Source organism: Diabrotica virgifera, chromosome 9, assembly GCF_917563875.1.
Source record: "Diabrotica virgifera virgifera chromosome 9, PGI_DIABVI_V3a".
Classification (NCBI taxonomy): domain Eukaryota; kingdom Metazoa; phylum Arthropoda; class Insecta; order Coleoptera; family Chrysomelidae; genus Diabrotica; species Diabrotica virgifera.
The window spans coordinates 160,222,443-160,242,239 of record NC_065451.1 but is presented as its reverse complement, the minus strand read 5'-3'; the positions used below and the strand labels follow the sequence as shown (position 1 = coordinate 160,242,239).

The 19,797-nt window shown below is 34.5% G+C and overlaps 1 protein-coding gene across 13 annotated transcripts in view; it reads right to left on the bottom strand.

Annotated features, from left to right (window-relative positions):
* Nucleotides 1–227: 227 nt before the first annotated feature.
* Nucleotides 228–19,797, bottom strand: part of LOC126892391 (hepatocyte nuclear factor 4-gamma) — a 465,924-nt gene continuing 446,354 nt past the window's right edge. For 9 of the 13 annotated variants that reach the window (XM_050661914.1, XM_050661909.1, XM_050661913.1 and 6 more), the window contains exons 8-9: nucleotides 18,755–18,991; nucleotides 228–3,168 (exon numbers count right to left, since the gene is read on the bottom strand). In XM_050661914.1, the coding sequence (XP_050517871.1) occupies nucleotides 2,864–3,168; nucleotides 18,755–18,991 (542 nt within the window). In that variant the 3' untranslated portion in view covers nucleotides 228–2,863. Of the gene's footprint in view, nucleotides 3,169–10,702; nucleotides 10,822–18,754; nucleotides 18,992–19,797 lie in introns of all 13 variants that reach the window. The other 4 variants (XM_050661910.1, XM_050661915.1, XR_007700813.1 and 1 more) reach the window with 3 other exon arrangements.

Here is a 19,797-nt window from a genome sequence, read left to right as displayed (position 1 = left end):
TTATAATATTGTACTCATGGTATTGTAAGATTGGTAAAAATTATTACTATAGTACAGCTGCTGATTTATATAGGTATGAATATCTACTAACTATTAGAAATATCTAGCTAAAAAATCTATCGAGTAAAATCATAATTAGAGTAGATTATGGAATTTACATTAAAAATGACTCTGGTTGGTAACATGTAAACATGTAGGTACTCACATTTGTCTGGGTAATAAAAAAGTTGTTTTTAAATATGTTAAAACATTTTATTAATAAAATAGCAAACAAGTTAGATTATATGTAAGCTATTCTGTGGAAATGGCTAAAATACCAGATCGTGTAATTTTCATTTCACAAGCTTTTCTAATTAATTATAATTTTTGAAAATCACGGGAGGTTGTAACCAAAGAAAGTATTCCACCTGTTGGCAATCTGGTGGTATGGGAACGATATTTATTGTCGTTTTCTGTTCTACTTCGATTGATAACTTATATTGTTTTTCGGTAGATGTCTCTAGTACATCTGCGGCATTTCGTTCTTTGCAATTCGGAAAGGCCCAAAGCAGGGTACCTGGTGAAATCGGAGAGAAAAGGATATGGGATTACCGATGAGGGTAAAAAATACCCGAAACCGGAATAGACTCTTCCTGCACTCTCCGATTTAACTCGAGTATATTGCTGCTGCATTTTCGGATTGCAAAGAAATTGAAAATGTTTATACATTTTTTCTAATTAGCTTTTTACAAGTTATTTTCTCAAGGTTATATACTATGAGTCTATGGAAGACTAAGAAATTGTTAGGCTCGACGCACATTTGCGTGTTTTCAAGTTGCGTGCACGCTACAATCAAACTGTTTGTTTTCAAGCCAAGTTTCCCGTCAATACACATTTAAGCGGTTTCACGGGCTCAATATACGCCAGAAATAAACAGCTCTGTATCTACGTTGAAATCGATCGCGCGGCCAACGTCTACTGAATGAATGTTTACAACATACTGCCAAACCTCCTAACTTGTTTTAAGCCGCGTGCACGTGGCGGCGTAGCAGAAACTGGCGTGTTCTCGGTACACCCGGCTTGTAAGTCACTTGCAACCGGCTCAGCTCGAGTGTGCAGTGAATAAATTAAACTTATGTACTGCTGAACCGACAGCTTCAGTTCAGCAGCTTCAGCTGCTGAAACGTAGCCTGCTCGCAACTCTCACGCAGCTTCGAGCCTAATTTACCAAAGGCACGACAATATTATTTGTACATCAATAATTGTGTATGTAAGTGTGTGTCCGGGCATTATTGACTTCGGAGTATATAATCTTCACTCGCCATTTAGACATAACCAGTAAAAAATGTCCCTTTTATGGTACAAATTGGCATTAAACAAGGCACAGAATTTCTGATAGCACGCTTATATCAGTCTTACAGTAACATTATATCCAATGGTCGCATTCAGGAAAAAAAAGTGAAGGAGCAGTTCCCGATGGAGCCGTAACAGTTAAATTATGTGAACGCTTCGCTCCCTAAAGTCGTGACAGTATATCACTTTCTGTTATATGTGAGGTTATATACTTGTCTCTGCACAATAAATTGTTTTTTACTTTATAACCATGGTCAAAGATCATGGATTGTTTACCGCCTGGGCCATTTTCCAATTGATAATTAGTACTTGACGCCATCTTTCAACAAGTGTATTGACAAATTCACAAATGTAGCATACGTTGGACGGAGGTAGCGAAATTAAAAAGAGCTCACTGTTATGGCGCCGTTCCGAAACACGTTCCGCAAGTAGCACGTTCGCAGAGAACGAATTCCCAACAGTTGCGGAACCGCTCTGTCTCTTTTTTGTCTCCTGAACGCGACAAATTACTTACGCCATTTTTACAAATAACCCTAACCAAAAACTTAACAGTGAAGGTAAAATATATACACAGAAGAAATAGGTAACTACTTGTCAATCAATATGATTATTAACGTTATACATATATGTGAAAAATACCACATACGGGTATTTTTAATGTACTATATAATTTTGAAAATGTTTTGTGTTGGCTTGGAAATTGTTCGCAAATATTTAAGACCTTCTTTAGGCATATATGGAAAATATTCTAGAGCTCTGTCCATTTTCATTATAAATGTACAGCGCTTATTTAAAAATAAATACAACTGTACAGGAATATCTGAAACTGCGAATGTCACTCAGGTAGTAATTCAAGTAGAGCGGACTTCAGTTCAACGCGTTGGTGCAAACAGTAAACATGCTTTTAAAATGCATTGTGCACGAAATCAGTGGTTTTGTTCAACGTAGATACGTGCAAACACTGAGTAGATTCCACTAATCATGATTTTTTTTCAGAGACATCTACTGAAAAACCACAAAAAACGGCTTCAGTCAACAAAAAAAATATACAAAATACTAACAAAAACCGGCGCAAGCCATCCAAAAAAAAATCAAAAAGCTAAATACCCGGGCAAGTAGAGCCCAAACACATGAGCTCTAAGTCTCTGAACTGGGCATAGTCCAGAGTAGTGGCTTGGGACCCAAGCAAGTAATTTTAGTTTCGCGGATAAGTCACCAGAAGATAACAGGAATAGAGCTCCTCATCCTAGCTTGAATCTTGAAACGGTTAGATTACCATGTTGGAGTTGTATTACAAATGACTCCCACATGAAGAGCATTTGGTTGATAGGGTACCCATATCACGCGTCAGAGTGCAATAGGGGGAATATAAAATTTTCGATCGGTTTCGACTTTGGCAGTTTCAAATATTTCTGTCGAACTGTAAGTGTATTGTATATATCTTCTCGAAAAGGACAGTTCATAATTCTCCACAAACAAAACATTTCCAGTATACAACAAACTACGAATATACTTCCAAAAAGTCCATAACCTAAAAACTATGCTGTTCTTCTTTCAGCGGCTCTTCTTTGAACGATATCGGATAGTGCACGGCTTCGTCCAACGGCACCATCTCGCGTAGTCCTAGCACGCTAGATGGTGGACCAGACGGACTGGCAACGTTGCTGTTGATCAAGTGATCCTGTGGGCTGTTGGGTGTGGCTAGAGGCGAAGTGATGGGACTGTCAGCTGAGTCACTGGTGCTCTGATAGCTATTGTTGTTGTTGTTGATGTGATTGTTGTTCGGGACCACCAGTGCTGGTGGAGTGGCGTCGATGCTTGCGCCTAGAATCGGTTCTGCAATTAATTAAATGATGTGATGATTCATGATAATGAATGTTATTTTTATGTGTTAGTATTTAAAGCAGTTTCAAATCAAATCGATATATACTTTGTGTATGTTTAAAATCACTCACTCACAAGAGGTAAAATGTAGAATAGAGAAGGCTAGGAGTACATTCAACAACATGACCAAACTCTTTAAAAGCCACAACCTTAATCTGGAGATAAAAGTAAGCCTTCTCAATATTATAGTACGGAATTGAATCCTGGACACTCAACTGAAAGAATGGATCAAAAACTTGAAGCCTTCGAGAAGTGGCTATACAGGCGAATCCTAAGAATATCATGAACGGCAAGATAACCAACGAGACCGTACTACGAAGAATGTGGAAAAAAAGAGAAGTGATGTATACAATTAAAAGGAGAAAGTTAGAATATCTTGGACACATAATGAGAAACGGCACTAAATACAGATTACTGAAAATAATTCTTTAAGGCAAAGTATCCGTAGAGCAAGGAATTGTGAGAAGAAGAATATCATGGTTAAAAAAATGAGAAAATGGTTCTCCACAACAACAACTAATCTTAAAAGCATCAATTAATAAAATAATTGTATTGTCCTTTTCATGATCATTTTTCAGTGCGTCACAAATGATAGGAAAAAGGGTAAGTCCGTGATAATACACATTTATGACATTTATTCTAACATGACATTTTAGTTCAATCTGACAGTTGTCACATTTTATTTTCAATTTGGAATAAAAACAAATCAAATGTATTTCTTGCATTTATAAAATGGTATTTTCTTTGATTTGTATAGTTTTATAAATTATACAGATTATATTTGTAATATTATTATCTAATTAAAAAAATATTATTTTTTTATTATGGCGCCATCTATCGACAACTAGAATAACTAGAAGAAATGTTTTAAAAATGTCACCGACGAAATGTAATCACCGACGTGCCTTTTTTTCTGTTACATACAATTTAATGCGTTAGAAAGAAATCAAAAAACTGTGACGCACTGAAAGATGATCATGAGAAAAGGAATAGGGCTTTTCATTCACAGTCATTTGTTTCGAGCTCCTGTCATGTGTCACATAATATTACTATATCTACGTCATACGTTATTGGTATATACCAATGATACAAACCAAAGACGTACGACGTAGATATATTAAAATTATGTGACATATGACAGAAGCTCGAAACAAATGACAATCGATGAAAAGCTCTATAGGGCTTTTCATCGATTGTCATTTGTTTCGAGCTTCTGTCAGGTGTCACATAATATTAATATATCTACGTCATACGTCTTTGGTTTATATCATTGGCAATACCAATAACGTATGACGTAGATATATTAATATTAAATGACACATGACAGAAGCTCGAAACAAATGACTGTGAATGAAAAGCCCTATACCCGGAATGATCGCCAATATTCGAGACGAATAGGCACCAAGAAGAAGATATGTTTAAATACGAAGGTCCGAAAAATCTAGGGAATTCAATATCCCACTATACATTTGTTTTATAGATTTTCGCAGAGCGTTCAACAGGGTAAAATGGCAACACTTATGGCAGATGCTAAAAGAGGTAGGCATACCACAACCCTTAATTTCGTTTATAATTGAACTATACGAACACACTACTGGAACACTTAAAGTGGCACACTCTCGAACAAATTCCATCCAGAACAAGGGGCCAGACAAGGCTATATACTCTATCCATAATTATTTAATATATATGGGGAACAAATTATGAGAAGAGCGATTGAGCATAAGAAAAAGGCATCTCAATAAATGGCCGAAAAGTAAACAACCGACGTTTTGCACTGACACAGCCCTTCTTGCCAATAGGTAGTTAAGGATACTTAATTGATCTCATATGACTGGTTGAAAACGAATGTCAAATATTTGGTCTGCAGTTAAACATATTAAATTCAAGGATTATAATAGTAGATAGACTACATAAAATTAGTCACACATAATCATTGACCATGAAACATCATGGAAATGGAGACCAAGAGATGATGTCTACCGAAGCAGAGGTCGTTTAGCAAACCGGTGAACTAATGATCTAAAACGTTGTCATAGGAATTGGATGCAAGAGGCACAAGATCGAAATAGATGGAAAATTATGAGGGAGATCTATGTCCAGCAGTGCATAAGCGAAGATTTAATGATGATGAATCATTCACCGGTTTGAGATTGTGAGCTCATATTTATATGTGGGATCATTAATCACAAGCACAGGGTCACTACAGGAAGAAGTAAAACGTAGTTGTAAAAGTCACCTTAGGAAAGATGGCCAATATATGGAAAGATTCTCAAATTTCACGAACTCTAAAAACGAGGTTGATCAATTGCTTAATATTCCCAATACTGAATACTTATACATATAATAATAAAAATGTATACCATTTTTATTCAGTTGCAATGCGAAGGCAAAACAATCTTACTTTTCAATTAGAATACGGAGCTCAGTCCAGTCCTCTGAATCGCGATTTTCGGCTCTTATTGGAGCCTCATCGGAAAGAACGTAGGCACTGTTCTCCATACCCTAATTGACCAGCGTCGAGAGTTTCTCCCACCCATTGCAACCGAAGTGAAGGTATTAGGTGACTAGCATCATCTGGCAATTGAAAGATGAAGTTAGTTTTCAATCCTAATAGCAAAATTAATAATATTGAAAATATTAAAAATATTACTAAAAGATTTTTAAATTGAAAACTTATTGGTACATTTCCCTGGTGACACCTCCAAGGCTTCTACAATTTGCAAGCCAAATGGATGCTGCAGTGAAGACAAAGGGAAGGAATTCTACACTATGTAATTCACATCCCCCGTCTGCAGCTCAGTAAAGTTCCAACGGAAAATTCACCTGGTTACTCTACGGAGTAATACGACTATAAAATAAAAATGTATACCATTTTTATTCAGTTGCAATGCGAAGGCAAAACAATCTTACTTTTCAATTAGAATACGGAGCGCAGTCTGAATCGCGATTTTTGGCTCTTATTGGAGCCTCATCGGAAAGAACGTAGGCACTGTTCTCCATACCCTAATTGACCAGCGTCGAGAGTTTCTCCCACCCTGAATAAAAATGGTATACATTTTTATTTTATAGTCGTATTACTCCGTAGAGTAACCAGGTGCATTTTCCGTGCATTTTCCTCGGAACTTTACCGAGTTGCAGACGGGGGATGTGAATTGCATAGTGCAGAATTCCTTCCCTTTGTCTTCACTGCAGCATCCATTTGGCTTGCAAATTGTAGAAGCCTTGGAGGTGTCACCAGGGAAATGTACCAATAAGTTTTCAATTTAAAAATATTTTAGTAATATTTTTAATATTTTCAATATTATTAATTTTGCTATTAGGATTGAAAACTAACTTCATCTTTCAATTGCCAGATCACGCTAGTCACCTAATACCTCCACTTCGGTTGCAATGGGTGGGGGAAACTCTCGACGCTGGTCAATTAGGGCACGGAGAATAGTGCCTACGTTCTTTCCGATGAGGCTCCAATAAGAGCCGAAAATCGCGATTCAGAGGACTGGACTGCGCTCCGTATTCTAATTGAAAAGTAAGATTGTTTTGTCCTCGCATTGCAACTGAATAAAAATGGTATAGGGGAGGGTGGTCTATAGTGGGACACTTTTGAACATTTCAGTCTTTCGGTTGCATCTCTTATTTTTCTAAAGGCTTGAACGTATAAAATCACTGCTTTGAATATCCTCGATTATGTGTCAATTGGAATTTTAGATAAAGTTAATAGAAAGGACTGCATAATCATTATCCCAGTATGAACCATTTGTCCCAGTATGGACCAATATTGGTTCATAGTGGGACTCCTATTGGTTTATATTGGGACACATATGGTCCATACTGGGACCATATAGTTGAAGCAGGAGATAAGTAGGTGTTCATGGGGAATCAACATTAAAAATATTAAGAAATTTATTTATATAAAAATTAAGATTACAGAAAGCATTTAAAACATTTTATATGTAGAAAAATCAAACTGGAACTGTAGCTGATTTGCTGAACGTTCCGTTGCACCTATTGCGCTAGGTTTTGGTAAAATCCTAACAATACTATCTTGTTCTATTGTGTCTATATCTTCTTTCGCGGGATAAGTAAATGTATTACCCAATGTTTTACGAAGGAAATAAATCACATATTCACCGTTAATAATATCTTCAACACATCCAGCATAATGGCGAACAGTTTTTTTGGTAGGGTATTTCACAATAACAAAATCGCCAATATGAATATCTGGCTCTAAATCATTGTCTTCATCGTCACAAAGTGCGTTGAATTCCATGTCGTCGTCTGTTTCGGACTCTTCAGAGCTTGATTGGCGTTTGTACCTTTTGTTAGGTAATAAATCTACACTACATATGTTCTTATTTTTTTTAGTTTCTATTTTTTGTAATGCTCCAAACACTTGTTTTGTGACTTTCTGTTTCTTGTTTTCTTTTAACTGTTTCTTTTCTTGTCTTTGTCTATACTCTTCTTCTATTTTATCTTTTATAGGAGTGTCTGTAAGTACTAGTGATTGCCCCTTCTTTCTTTTGGTGGTATTTTTTCTAGGAGGTGCTTTTGGATGAGGCCTAATGACTTCAGGGTGTTATTAATATTGATGCTCTAGAATGAGAAGGTCCAGCTACTGGAGATAAATCAGAAGGTTCAAAATAGGCAGTATTAATTTCATTTGAATCAACTGATATCTTTTCTATGGGAACAATATGAACCTCAGTGGATGACTGGGGTGGAGTATTTGCTTCGTTTGTTGTAGTATTTTGAGGTTCTGGATTTGGTAAAGCTGCAACTTCAGACGGCCGATCTGTGACATAAGACATCATGAAATCTTGGTCTGTAAAAATGTTGGAATTCAGCGGACAAATTCCAGTTTTCTGGAAACCTTTTAAGATATTGGTTGGGGTAAAGGCTAAAGGAAATGCTTTACCAACAATTTCACTTATGTTATAAATTGTTAAAGGTGTACCCGGATGATTAATCATCCATTCATCAGATGCTCTATTGTAGTATGACTTGAAGGACCCATGGCAGGAAACATCCAAAGGTTGCAGCCGATGACTGCAGTGTGGTGGTATGGTCAATAATACTATGCCATTATCTTTTGCTTTCTTTAAAACATCAACTGCTTAATGGCTTTCATGATTGTCCAATATAATTAATATCTTTTTAGCAGGAGAGCAGTTAGTATGTTTGATAATATGATCCAAACATTCTGAAAACGTGTTCGCAGTCATCCAACCTGAAGGAAATGCGGAACCACCAGAACCAGGAGGAGCGTGTTGTAACATTTTTGGGATAAATTTTTTTCTTGGGAAAACCATAAATGGTGGAATAAAAGTACCATTTGCAGATATTACAGAACACATTGTTACTAAAATACCTCGTTCTCCCGAAGTGATTTTTCCGACTTGTTTGCAACCACTTTGCGCTTATATCTTTGGAGGCTTGTGAACAGTCGTAACTCCGGTCTCGTCTAAATTATAGATGTCACTTGCACAAAATTTATACTTTTGAAGCACACTCGTTAGATTTTTAAAAAACTCACTAACATTGTGTTTGTTAAAGCTTGTCGCACGAGACAAACTGGTAGCTTCCGGTGTGCGTAACTTCAACCGCGAATTACGATGTCGGAAATTTTTCATCCATTCAGTCCCAGCAGCACCGTTTAAATTCCAAGAGTCTGGTATAACAATTGAATTTGTGATGGCAAAAGAATAAGCCAAAATTCTAGTCTCTCTTTCAGTTAAACCGTAGCACATATAAGAGGCATCAAGTAAATATTGTGCCAACATAGCTTCTTGTGCTTCAGTAAATACGGATTTATACCCATGTTTTTGTGTAAAATCATACTTCTCTGTTTCATCACCTGAGAGAGACTTATATTTTGAAACATGACGCTGCAAAGCCGATTTTGATATAGAGTTTATTTCTGCTGCTTCTCTTAAGGTTTTCTGACCGCTGATTACTTGTAGGACAGCTTTCTTTATCTGGTTTGCTCTTTCCAAGTGAAGTATCGCACTATCTTCATAATGATCTTGTAGCTTTCCCCTCGCCCACTTAGGCATTGTTAAAAAATCTGTAACAAAATTAAACAAGATATAAAAATTATCATCTTTAATTGTTTTTTATTCAATTTGGCAACATTGATATGTTTTAAATATACAAAAGTTCCAAATTTTTAATTAGAAACCTACTTTTAAATAAAAATCATCAGAAAAACGCTTAAAACATACACTATTTACATGCGTCCCAGTATAGACCACTTTTTTAGATGTCCCAATATGCACCACATAGATATTTCCCAGTATGAACCATTCCACGAAAAATAAATTCTAACTGATTACTTAAAATTGGCAACACGAAAACAAATATTTACTAGCCGATCTACTCTCTCATATCATAACCTCAAAACATACTAAGTATGTTTTTAAAATATTTACTAATAAAAAAGTTATAAACGAAATTATTTGACTCTAAATGTAGAAATGACATATATTTACTTACCTTTTTATTGAAAATATTAAATATTTCTCTTATTATCGACCGGAAACCGCAAATTAATCACAAAACACAACGTGTCTGAACATATGACTCAACACAAGTGATTTGAGGTGTTCGACGCAATTTACAAGGTTGCCAGGTCATTTGTCCCACTATGAACCATGTCCCAGCATAGACCACTCTCCCCTACATTTTTATTTTATAGTCGTATTACTCCGTAGAGTAACCAGGTGCATTTTCCGTTGAAACTTTACCGAGCTGCAGACGGGGGATGTGAATTGTATAGTGTAGAATTCCTTCCCTTTGTCTTCCCTGCAGCATCCATTTGGCTTGCAAATTGTAGAAGCCTTGGAGGTGTCACCAGGGAAATGTACCAATAAGTTTTCAATTTAAAAATCTTTTAGTAATATTTTTAATATTTTCAATATTATTAATTTTGCTATTAGGATTGAAAACTAACTTCATCCTTCAACTTATACATATATTATATGTATACGGATGTGAATATTGGACCCTAAGACATACAGAAAAAGGAAAGACAGATGCCACTGAAATATTCTGTTGGAGAAGAATATTACGAATTCCGATTATTTTAAGCCCACTTTTTCGTGCCTCAGATCCATTTTCTTAAACACTTCCATTAGTCGTTGCTTACTCCTACTAATTATAGCGACATCATCTGCATACGCAGTAATTTGTACTGATTTATACTTTATAATAGGTTTATTTTGACGTTTCGACATATTCTGAAACGATTTCCGAAGTGTAAATCGAAACGTTACAATAAACGTATCTTATTTTAAAGTAAAAGTATGGCTAATTCCCATTAAAAATAGTACTTAAATTGTATTAACATGCCACAAGAAAATAGCTTCGAAATAATATTCATATACAAAGCATATAATATGTTTTTCATCAAAATATTTTACCACAGTTCCCTACTAGACTATAAAATATTATTAATTAAATTAAAATATATGTATTTGGTTTGGCTCACTTAGCATCTTTGAAGATCTTCAAGTCTATTCAAAGTCTTCTATTCAATCTATGATAAACTATTCTATTCTTAAACTTTATATCCATATTGTACAGAGCTGATTTGAAATGATCTATAATCTGAAAAATAGAAAATTTCAAATCAGTGGAAATTTTTCTATACATAATGATTTTAAATTTCTTTCAATAAAAAAACCACAAACATATCGCATGCAGATTCAAAATTGTAACGAAATGGAACAAAAAACAGTTGGCTAAGGCTTAACTAAATAATTCTATAATCCCCGCAATGATATATTATTAATATTTTTCTTATTCCGCCGGTAGTATACCCTTAACCATGGGGTAAGCTGAAGAAGAAGTAAGGGTTTCCCATACATGAAGATATTAGACATAAAAAAATATGACAAAGAGGAGAAATTCCAATGCCAATGGGTCAATCCATGCCAAGTGGTCCAATATAAATTAAGTTGGTTGCTTGACTATTTTTAATACTTTTTATTTTTCTACCTTTTAAACTTCAGTCTATAGAGACTACAAAATTGCATTCATTTTATTTTTAAAAAATTTAGTTTGCCGATGACGGCCATTTTTTTTAAAGTGGAAACGGCCACATTTTCACGGAAAACATGGCTTCGCTCTTTAGCAAATATTTTCACTGATGTTTGCCCTACAACAATAAATCAAAAACCAAACTTTTTAGAAAAGTAGGCTCTAAAAAAACGGCCTATAGCATTATTTAATTTCAAACTACCCTTAAGGCCTTAAATGAACCTCAAAATTTGAAAAGGTAAACTGATAAAATTCCATTTTCAGCATTTTGTTAACAGCATAAGGCAAGCCCATAATGATTTGTAATTTTTTTCTGCAAAAGACATACGTACATACTTCAAATAAAAAAAGTTTGAGATTTGAGATTTGAGTAAATTTTTTCAAAAAAAAAATCTCAAAAACATAATTTTTTGAAAAATCTCAAAGTTTGACCCCTTGTATCTCTGATGGGCACAAATGAAAAAATTTGAAATTTGGGTGAATGTTAGCCCCTAGCAAGTAGAATAAGGTGTAAAAATTTGGAGTTGCAGACTTACCTCATATAGGAGTTACAGGCCTGAAAAAATGGTCAAAAATCAAAATGGTCAAAATTTGAGCGTTTGCGTGCAGGGTAATTAAAATTCAAATAAACTGTCTAATGAAATAAAAATTAATCTATTTTCACCAGATTTCACAATGAATACAAATTTATACAGGGTGGGCCAAAGAAAAGAGTTCAGCTAGATATTTGGCAGTTATTAGATTTTAAGGGAATGCTGACACAGGTCGATTTTTATTTTTAAATTACAATTTTTTTATATATACTTCATACGTCTCCATGACGTGTCATCGTCAGTGACGTCATCCATCTGGGCGTGATGACATAATCGATGATTTTTTCAATGGCAATAGGAGTCGTATGTTATCTCATTTGAAAGAGTGTTCAATTCTCTGTTCGGTAGTATAAACAATAATATAATTATTTATACAGGGTGGCCAAAAAATAATTTTAAAATTTATTTTTTTTAAGTTTATTTTTTCTATTTTCTGACAGCAGTACAATGTATTTTTAGTTGTCACAAGACCCCTATTTCCATTTAAAAAAAATCATAGATTACGTCATCACGCTCTGATGGATGACGTCACGTAGTATGAAGTGTATCCCAAAAAGTTGCAATATAATAAAAAGAAAAATGGACCTATTTCGGCATTTCCTTAATATCTAATAGGTAACTATTGCCAAATATCGAGGTGGACACTTTTCTTTGGCCCACCCAGTATAAATCTGTATTAATTGTGAAATCTGGTAAAAATACATTAATTTTTATTTCATTAGACAGTTTATTTGAATTTTAATTACCCTGTCCGCAAACGCTCAAATTTTGACCATTTTGATTTTTGACCATTTTTCAGGCCTGTTACTCCTATATGACGTAAGTTTGCAACTCCAAACTTTTACTTCTTATTCTACTTGCTAGGGGCTAACATTCAGCCAAATTTCAAATTTTTTCATCCGTGGCCATCAGGGATATAAGGGGTCAAACTTTGAGATTTTTCAAAAAATTACATTTTTAAGATTTTTTTTTGAAAAAAAAGTCTCAAAGCTCAAACTTTTTTTTCTTTAAAGTATGTAGGTATGTCTTTTCAAGAAAAAAATTACAAACTATTATCGGCTTGCCTTATGCTGTTAAAAAAATGCTGAAAATGAAATTTTATCAGTTTACCTTTTCCAATTTTGAGGTTCATTTAAGGCTTTACGGGTAGTTTAAAATTAAATTATGCTACAGACAATTTTTTAGAGCATACTTTTCTAAAAAGTTTGGTTTTTGACTTATTGTTCTAAGACAAATATCAGTAAAAATATTGGCTAAAGAGCGAAGCCATGTTTTCCGTGAAAATGATCGACACGCTTTAACAAAAATGGCCGTCATCGGCAAACTAAATTTTTTAAAAATAAAATGAATGCAATTTTGCATATAGACTGAAGTTTAAAAGGTAGAAAAATAAAAAATATTGAGAATAGTCAAGCAACCACCTTTGGACCACTTGACTTGGATTATAGAATAGAATAGAAATATGCTTTATTGCCATGAAAAATTTTACAATTTTATCGACAAAGCTTATAAATACATAAATAGTCAAAAAAACAAAACAGTAACAATCCAATTTACTAAAATTACATAAATCGTCAATATATTTAAATAATAATAATAATAATGAAGTTAAAACAGAAATAATCAATTGCAAAAATTTAAATAAATTGCAAATGCATAGTGTACCTAATATTGGTATTAATAAAAAAGGTTTAAAAGTTAAGCTGCTGCATATGACACCCAAATATAGATAAAAGATTGACCCCAATGTAATTGTGAAAAAGTCACATAGTACTCGTCCACAAAAAGGGAGATAAATGTGTATGTAAGAACTATAGAGGAATATTATTAATTCATAGAACCTACAAACTTACGTCGATTATTCTACTGCGAAGATTAATAACATCAAAAATATCTTTATGTACATTATAAACAAGCGTATGACTCTGTAAACAAGGATACACTGTGGAAGGTAATGGTGGAAATAGGAGTACCCAGAAAGTTAGTAGGTAGGATTAGCTCAGATCTGTATACAATTCATGTGCACGTATCAGAACATCGAGCAGTGCAAACAGCAGAAAATAGTGATGAAAAAGTTGTAGCAGCTAAAATCATGCCAGGAATTATAGTGTATTACTAACGATGCTAATTAAATCAACATTGTTCTCAAAGACAATTAAAACAAAGGTAAATAAAACTATACTTTCCTCCAGAGCTTGTCTCCACTGTTCCAGTTTTTGTTCTAAGTCTCTTTCACTGTTTCCTACTAACACGACATCATCAACATACATTAAGCACCATGGAATGTTACCCTGTAGTTTCGCTGTTATCTGGTCCACAACTAATGACAATAAATACGGACTAAGCACCGAGCCTTGGTGCAATCCTACTTTCACATGAAATTGATCAGTCTCTCCCACACCTGTCCTAACACTAGTCGTTACTCCCTCATACATATCCCTCACAACCTTTACATATTCACCACGGACTCCTTTCTTATTGAGTGCCCACCCCGAGAGATTCTGTGGTGGGCACTCAATAAGAAAGGAGTCTTATTGAGTGCCCACCACAGAATCTTTTGTGGTGGGCACTCAATAAGATTCTTATTGAGTGCCCACCACAGAATCTCTCGGGGTGGGCACTCAATAAGAAAGGAGTCCGTGGTGAATATGTAAAGGTTGTGAGGGATATGTATGAGGGAGTAACGACTAGTGTTAGGACAGGTGTGGGAGAAACTGATCAATTTCATATGAAAGTAGGATTGCATCAAGGCTCGGTGCTTAGTCCGTATTTATTCTCATTAGTTTTCGACCAGATAACAGTGAAACTACAGGGTAACATTCCATGGTGCTTAATGTATGCTGATGATGTCGTGTTAGTAGGAAATAGTGAAAGAGACTTAGAACAAAAACTGGAACAGTGGAGACAAGCTTTGGAGGAAAAAGGTTTAAAACTTAGTAGGACAAAGACAGAGTATTTGCAATGTTCATTTAAAGATGGAGTTACTACAAATAAAATGATATCTTTGGATGGCGAACTGATTGTAAAAAGCAATAGTTTTAAGTACGTGGGATCGGTATTATAGAGTAATGGAGAAATAGATGGAGATGCATGCAGTAGAATTAGGACTGGGTGGATGAAGTGGAAGGAAGCGAGTGGTGTGCTGTGTGACAGGAAAATTCCAATGAAGTTGACAGGAAAATTCCAATGGAGTTGAAGGGAAAATTCTATAAAACAGCCATAAGACCGACTATGATGTACGGAACTGAATGTTGGGCAGTGAAAAATAAAGAGGAACAACGAATGCATGTGGTGGAAATGAGAATGCTTAGATGGATGAGTGGAGTGACAAAAAAGGATAAAATTAAAAATGAGTATATTAGGGGAAGTTTAGGTGTGGCACCAATTGATGCTAAAATGAGAGAGCATAGGTTGAGATGGTTTGGTCATGTTCAACGTCGAGACGCTAATCACCCAATACGAAGAATTGCTGAAGTGCAGATTCCTAGAAGGAGTAGGAGAGGAAGACCAAAGAAGACGTGGGGGAAGACGATTAGGCAGGACATGTTGGTAAAAGGGATTAATATTGATATGACCCAAGATAGAATTGTATGGATAAATGCAATTAGGGAAGCCGACCCCGCATAGGGATAAAGGCAAAGAGAATGATGATGCAAATAAAACTATACTTTGTCCCATAATAACGTGTATGGAAGTGAGACTTGGATACTGAACCAGCGTGAAACAACAAAATTGTTAGTCTTAGAACGGAAAATCCTCCGGACAATATTTGAACTTGTAGACACTAGATAACAGGAGAGTAGAGACGAAGACACAACCAGGCATTGTAAGTACTCTATAGAGACAAAAACATACATCAAGTATACCTACATTAAGTATATGTAGGTACGATACATCAAGGTAAATCGTATAAGATGGGCAGGACATGTACTGAAAGCAAATGATTAAAGACAACCTTCTGGGAAAGGCTCGATGGCAGAAGGTCAGTTGATCATCGAAGAGAAAGATGGGAGATTATTGCACAATACTGACAAAAGTGGAGGAAAATAGTAAACGCGGTCAAGACTCACTCAAGAGTTGTAGAGTCAAGAAAGAAGAAGCCAACGGAAACAGTAACATCAAATGACGTGAACAGTGTTTTACTACGTTTAGCATATTTATTTGTTATTTAAAATTATACATTTTTGTGTAAATCGGTAAAAAACTGTGGTAAAATATAATTATTATGTTTGTGATACACCACGACACTCATGTTATCAAATACCCATACTAGTGCAGTCACTGAAGGGTTTCACCTTCGGTTTCGTTGTATCTCGATCGATTTTCATGAAAATTGGTGAGTAGTTAGAAGATAGGTGAGTAGTTAAAAGATATCTCAACAAACAAAAGTGACATGGTGCCAACTTGTGCTTTTACCCTGGGAGTGAACGCCACCCCTTCTCGGTGGTGAAAATTATTTCATTAAAAATATCCCCATAAATCGATTGAGAGACAAATCCTCAACAAAATTTGTTACATAAAGTTATTAAAATACATTAATACTTTTTTGTGTTATTGAAGATCAAATATTTTAACTTTTCGTGAAAAAAATGCATGTTTTAAAGTGGTATTTCCTTAATAACTCAAACTTAAGGCTTTTACACAAAAGTCATCGTTATAAAAAAAGATAATAAAAAATCGAATAAAGTCCTAACTTGAATTATTTATGAATTAATTCTAAATGAATCATTTAGAATTAATTCAAAGTAGGTTATAGGTAATTAATGACTGGTTGCACCAACAGATCTTAAGCTTAAGAGGTGCCTTAAGCTCAGCTTACTAAACATACGTGGTGCACCATTGAGTCTTAGATCAATTTTCAGATTACGAGAATCGATTGTCACGTGGATTGCATCTTAAACTTCATCTCAGTTAAGACGTACTTAAGATAAAAATCGAAAATTATGGATCTATAAGCTGAGCTGGGCTAAGCTGGAGCTTAAGATTTGTTGGTGCAACCAGGCATAAATGTATCTATATTTTTTTTCGGCGAGTACTCAAATCTAAGCATTCAAACTTAAATAACGGGAAAACGATGCATTTTTAAAATATACTTACTAAACACGTTTCAAAGTACTTAGGAATACCTATAAATGAGCTCCAGAAGAAGTTAATAGCATCAAAGTTAAGCAAGTTAGGATGAAAATAAGAGAAGCCTTTCTATTTTGTTTTAGGGAACAGTGAAAAATAAAACATAATATGCTATTTCTAAAAAAAGTTAAAATTTACAGTAATCCGTATAAGACTTCCTTTACTTTAGCATAAATAATGACATCAAAAATTTTGACCGGTTTAAAATGCATATTTTTGAAAAAAAAAAAAAGGATTTAAAAGAATCAGAATTTTTTCAATTTTCGTAATTTTAATTTTCTTTTTGCAATAACTCTAAACATATTCGATATTCGTAAAAAATGATACAGAAACAAATTATAGGTTTTTCTTTAACATATTATATTTTAGTTTTGTTTTATATTTTTGTAGAATAAAAAATAACTGAGATAGAAACGTTTAAAGCATTTTAGCATTTAACAAGTGTTTACAGTATTGTGCAAATGTCTGAAATAAATTCGATATTTCGCAAACCGACGAATTTAAGGAAAAATCCGAAAACAAGTCGATTTTTATTTTTAAATTATGATTTGTTTGTCATATATTTCATACGAGTGACTTCATCCATATGGGCGTGATGACGTCATCGATGATTTTTTAAATGAGACTAGGAATCGTGTGATAGCTCATTTGAAAGGGTATTTAATTCTGTATTCAGTAATATTAATATTACCATAATTGTTTATACCTACATAGTGTCCAAAATTTTTTTTTAATTAAAATAATTGAAAAAAAAAGAAGAATGTATGTAATTTATTTAATTCAAAATATATTTTACTGGTGTCATAAAACAGAAAAAAATGTTTATTTGAAAAATAAGCATTGCTTTTCGCTTAAATTAAATGTTCAAACTTCCAAGAGGCAGGTGGTTGGCGAGAGCTGATTTGAACATTGAATTTAAGCGAAAAACAATGCCTATTTGTCAAATAAACATTTTTTTCTGTTTTTGACAATAGTAAAATGTATTTTGAAATAAATAAATTACATACATTCTTCTTTTTTTGTCAATTAATTTAATTAAAATTTTTTTTTGTACACTGTGTTTAAGCAATTATGTTAATATTTATATTACTGAATACAGAATTAAATACCCTTTCAAATGAGCTATCACACGATCCCTAGTCTCATTTAAAAAAATCATCGATGATGCCATCACGCCCATATGGATGACGTCACTCGTATGAAATATATGCAAAAATATCGTAATTTAAAAATAAAAATCGACTTGTTTCCGGATTTTTCCTTAAATTCGTCGGTTTGCGAAATATCGAATTTATTCCAGACATTTGCACCATACTGTATGATACAAACTGCATCGTCTTACCGTTATTTAAGCTTGAATACGTAGATTTGAATACTCGGCGCAAAAAATATAAATTCAATTATTTGTAACTCACTTTGAATTGATATTTAAATGTTTTTTAGCAAGGAATTTATTCTGTTTTTTATTAATTTCAATTTTGGTATTATGTAATATCTTTTTTATTAAAACTTACAGTTTTTGAGTTGCTTATGAAAATCCGCTTTAAAACATGCACATTAAAACTTTTGATCTTTAATAACTCAAAAAGTATTCCACCCCAAGGTAAAAGCGCAAGTTGGCACTATGTCAATTTTGTTCCTTGAGGTATCCTCTAACTGCTCACCAATTTTCATGAAAATCGATGGAGGTTTACCGACATTGGAGGCAACCGCTCATATCCACCTTCAGTGACTGCACTATACAGTGATCTAACAAAATATAAGAAAAATATATATACCTCCAAGAAGCATTTCCTGTAACAAACTATCGATGTGTGCCACTCCAAAAAGTTTTGCAAACTGGATTTGTTCGATCATCTGCCACGTTATCGATTGTAGAGGTGGAAGAGTCAGCAACAGTTCTCCAAAGCGGCCTCTGCTGTCGTATTGACGATCGCTGATGTAATCTTCAAGATTGATTTGGATTTGATACCGAAGAGTTTTGATTCTGGCTGGTTCGCTCAATCCTTTAGCATCTACAAAACAATATGAATGATTAATTATATAACATCTAGACTAGAAAATGTTCACCAAAGTAATGACTTAAGATATTTTAAGATGAGATAAAACCAGCTCTCTACTGCCTTTCCTCCTTAAGGAGTATATTGGGTGCTATTGTGTTTCTCAGCCAGAAGTGAAAGATGGCTGATTGGCTAGACTTCGAAATTGTCGGCCAATTCGATTACTTGGGAGTAACACTAACAAATAGGAACGAAGAGAACCAAGAAATCGCAAAAAGAATGGCGAAAGGTAGTAAGAGTGCTGCGAGTCTAACTAAGATACTTAGGTCGAAGATAATATCCAGAACAGCAAAAAAGGAATATATACAAAAGTTATCCGACCTACAGTACTCTATCCTAGCGAGACCTGGACACTAAATAAAGACATGAAAGTAAAATTAGATAGATGGAAACGAAAGATCCTCGGAAGAATATCATCATCATCATCATCTTGGTGCTACAGCCCTTAGAGGGCCTCGACCTTCTCTAGCTTTCTACGCCATTCTGTTCTGTCCCTTGCTTGCATTTTCCAGTTGCCGACTCCGATCTTCTCGGCATCCTGTGTTACCCCGTCCATCCACCTCAGCTTTGGTCTACCCCGTCTTCTCATTCCCACGGGTTGCGCTGTTAGAATCTTATCATGTTCGATTCAGGGGCCCGGGCTACATGTCCTGCCCACTTCAGGCGGTTTCGCTTAATTATAGTGATAATATCTTTTCCACCAAACGTATGCTTGTAGATATTCTGCAGTTCAAAGTTATATCTACGCCTCCATATTCCGT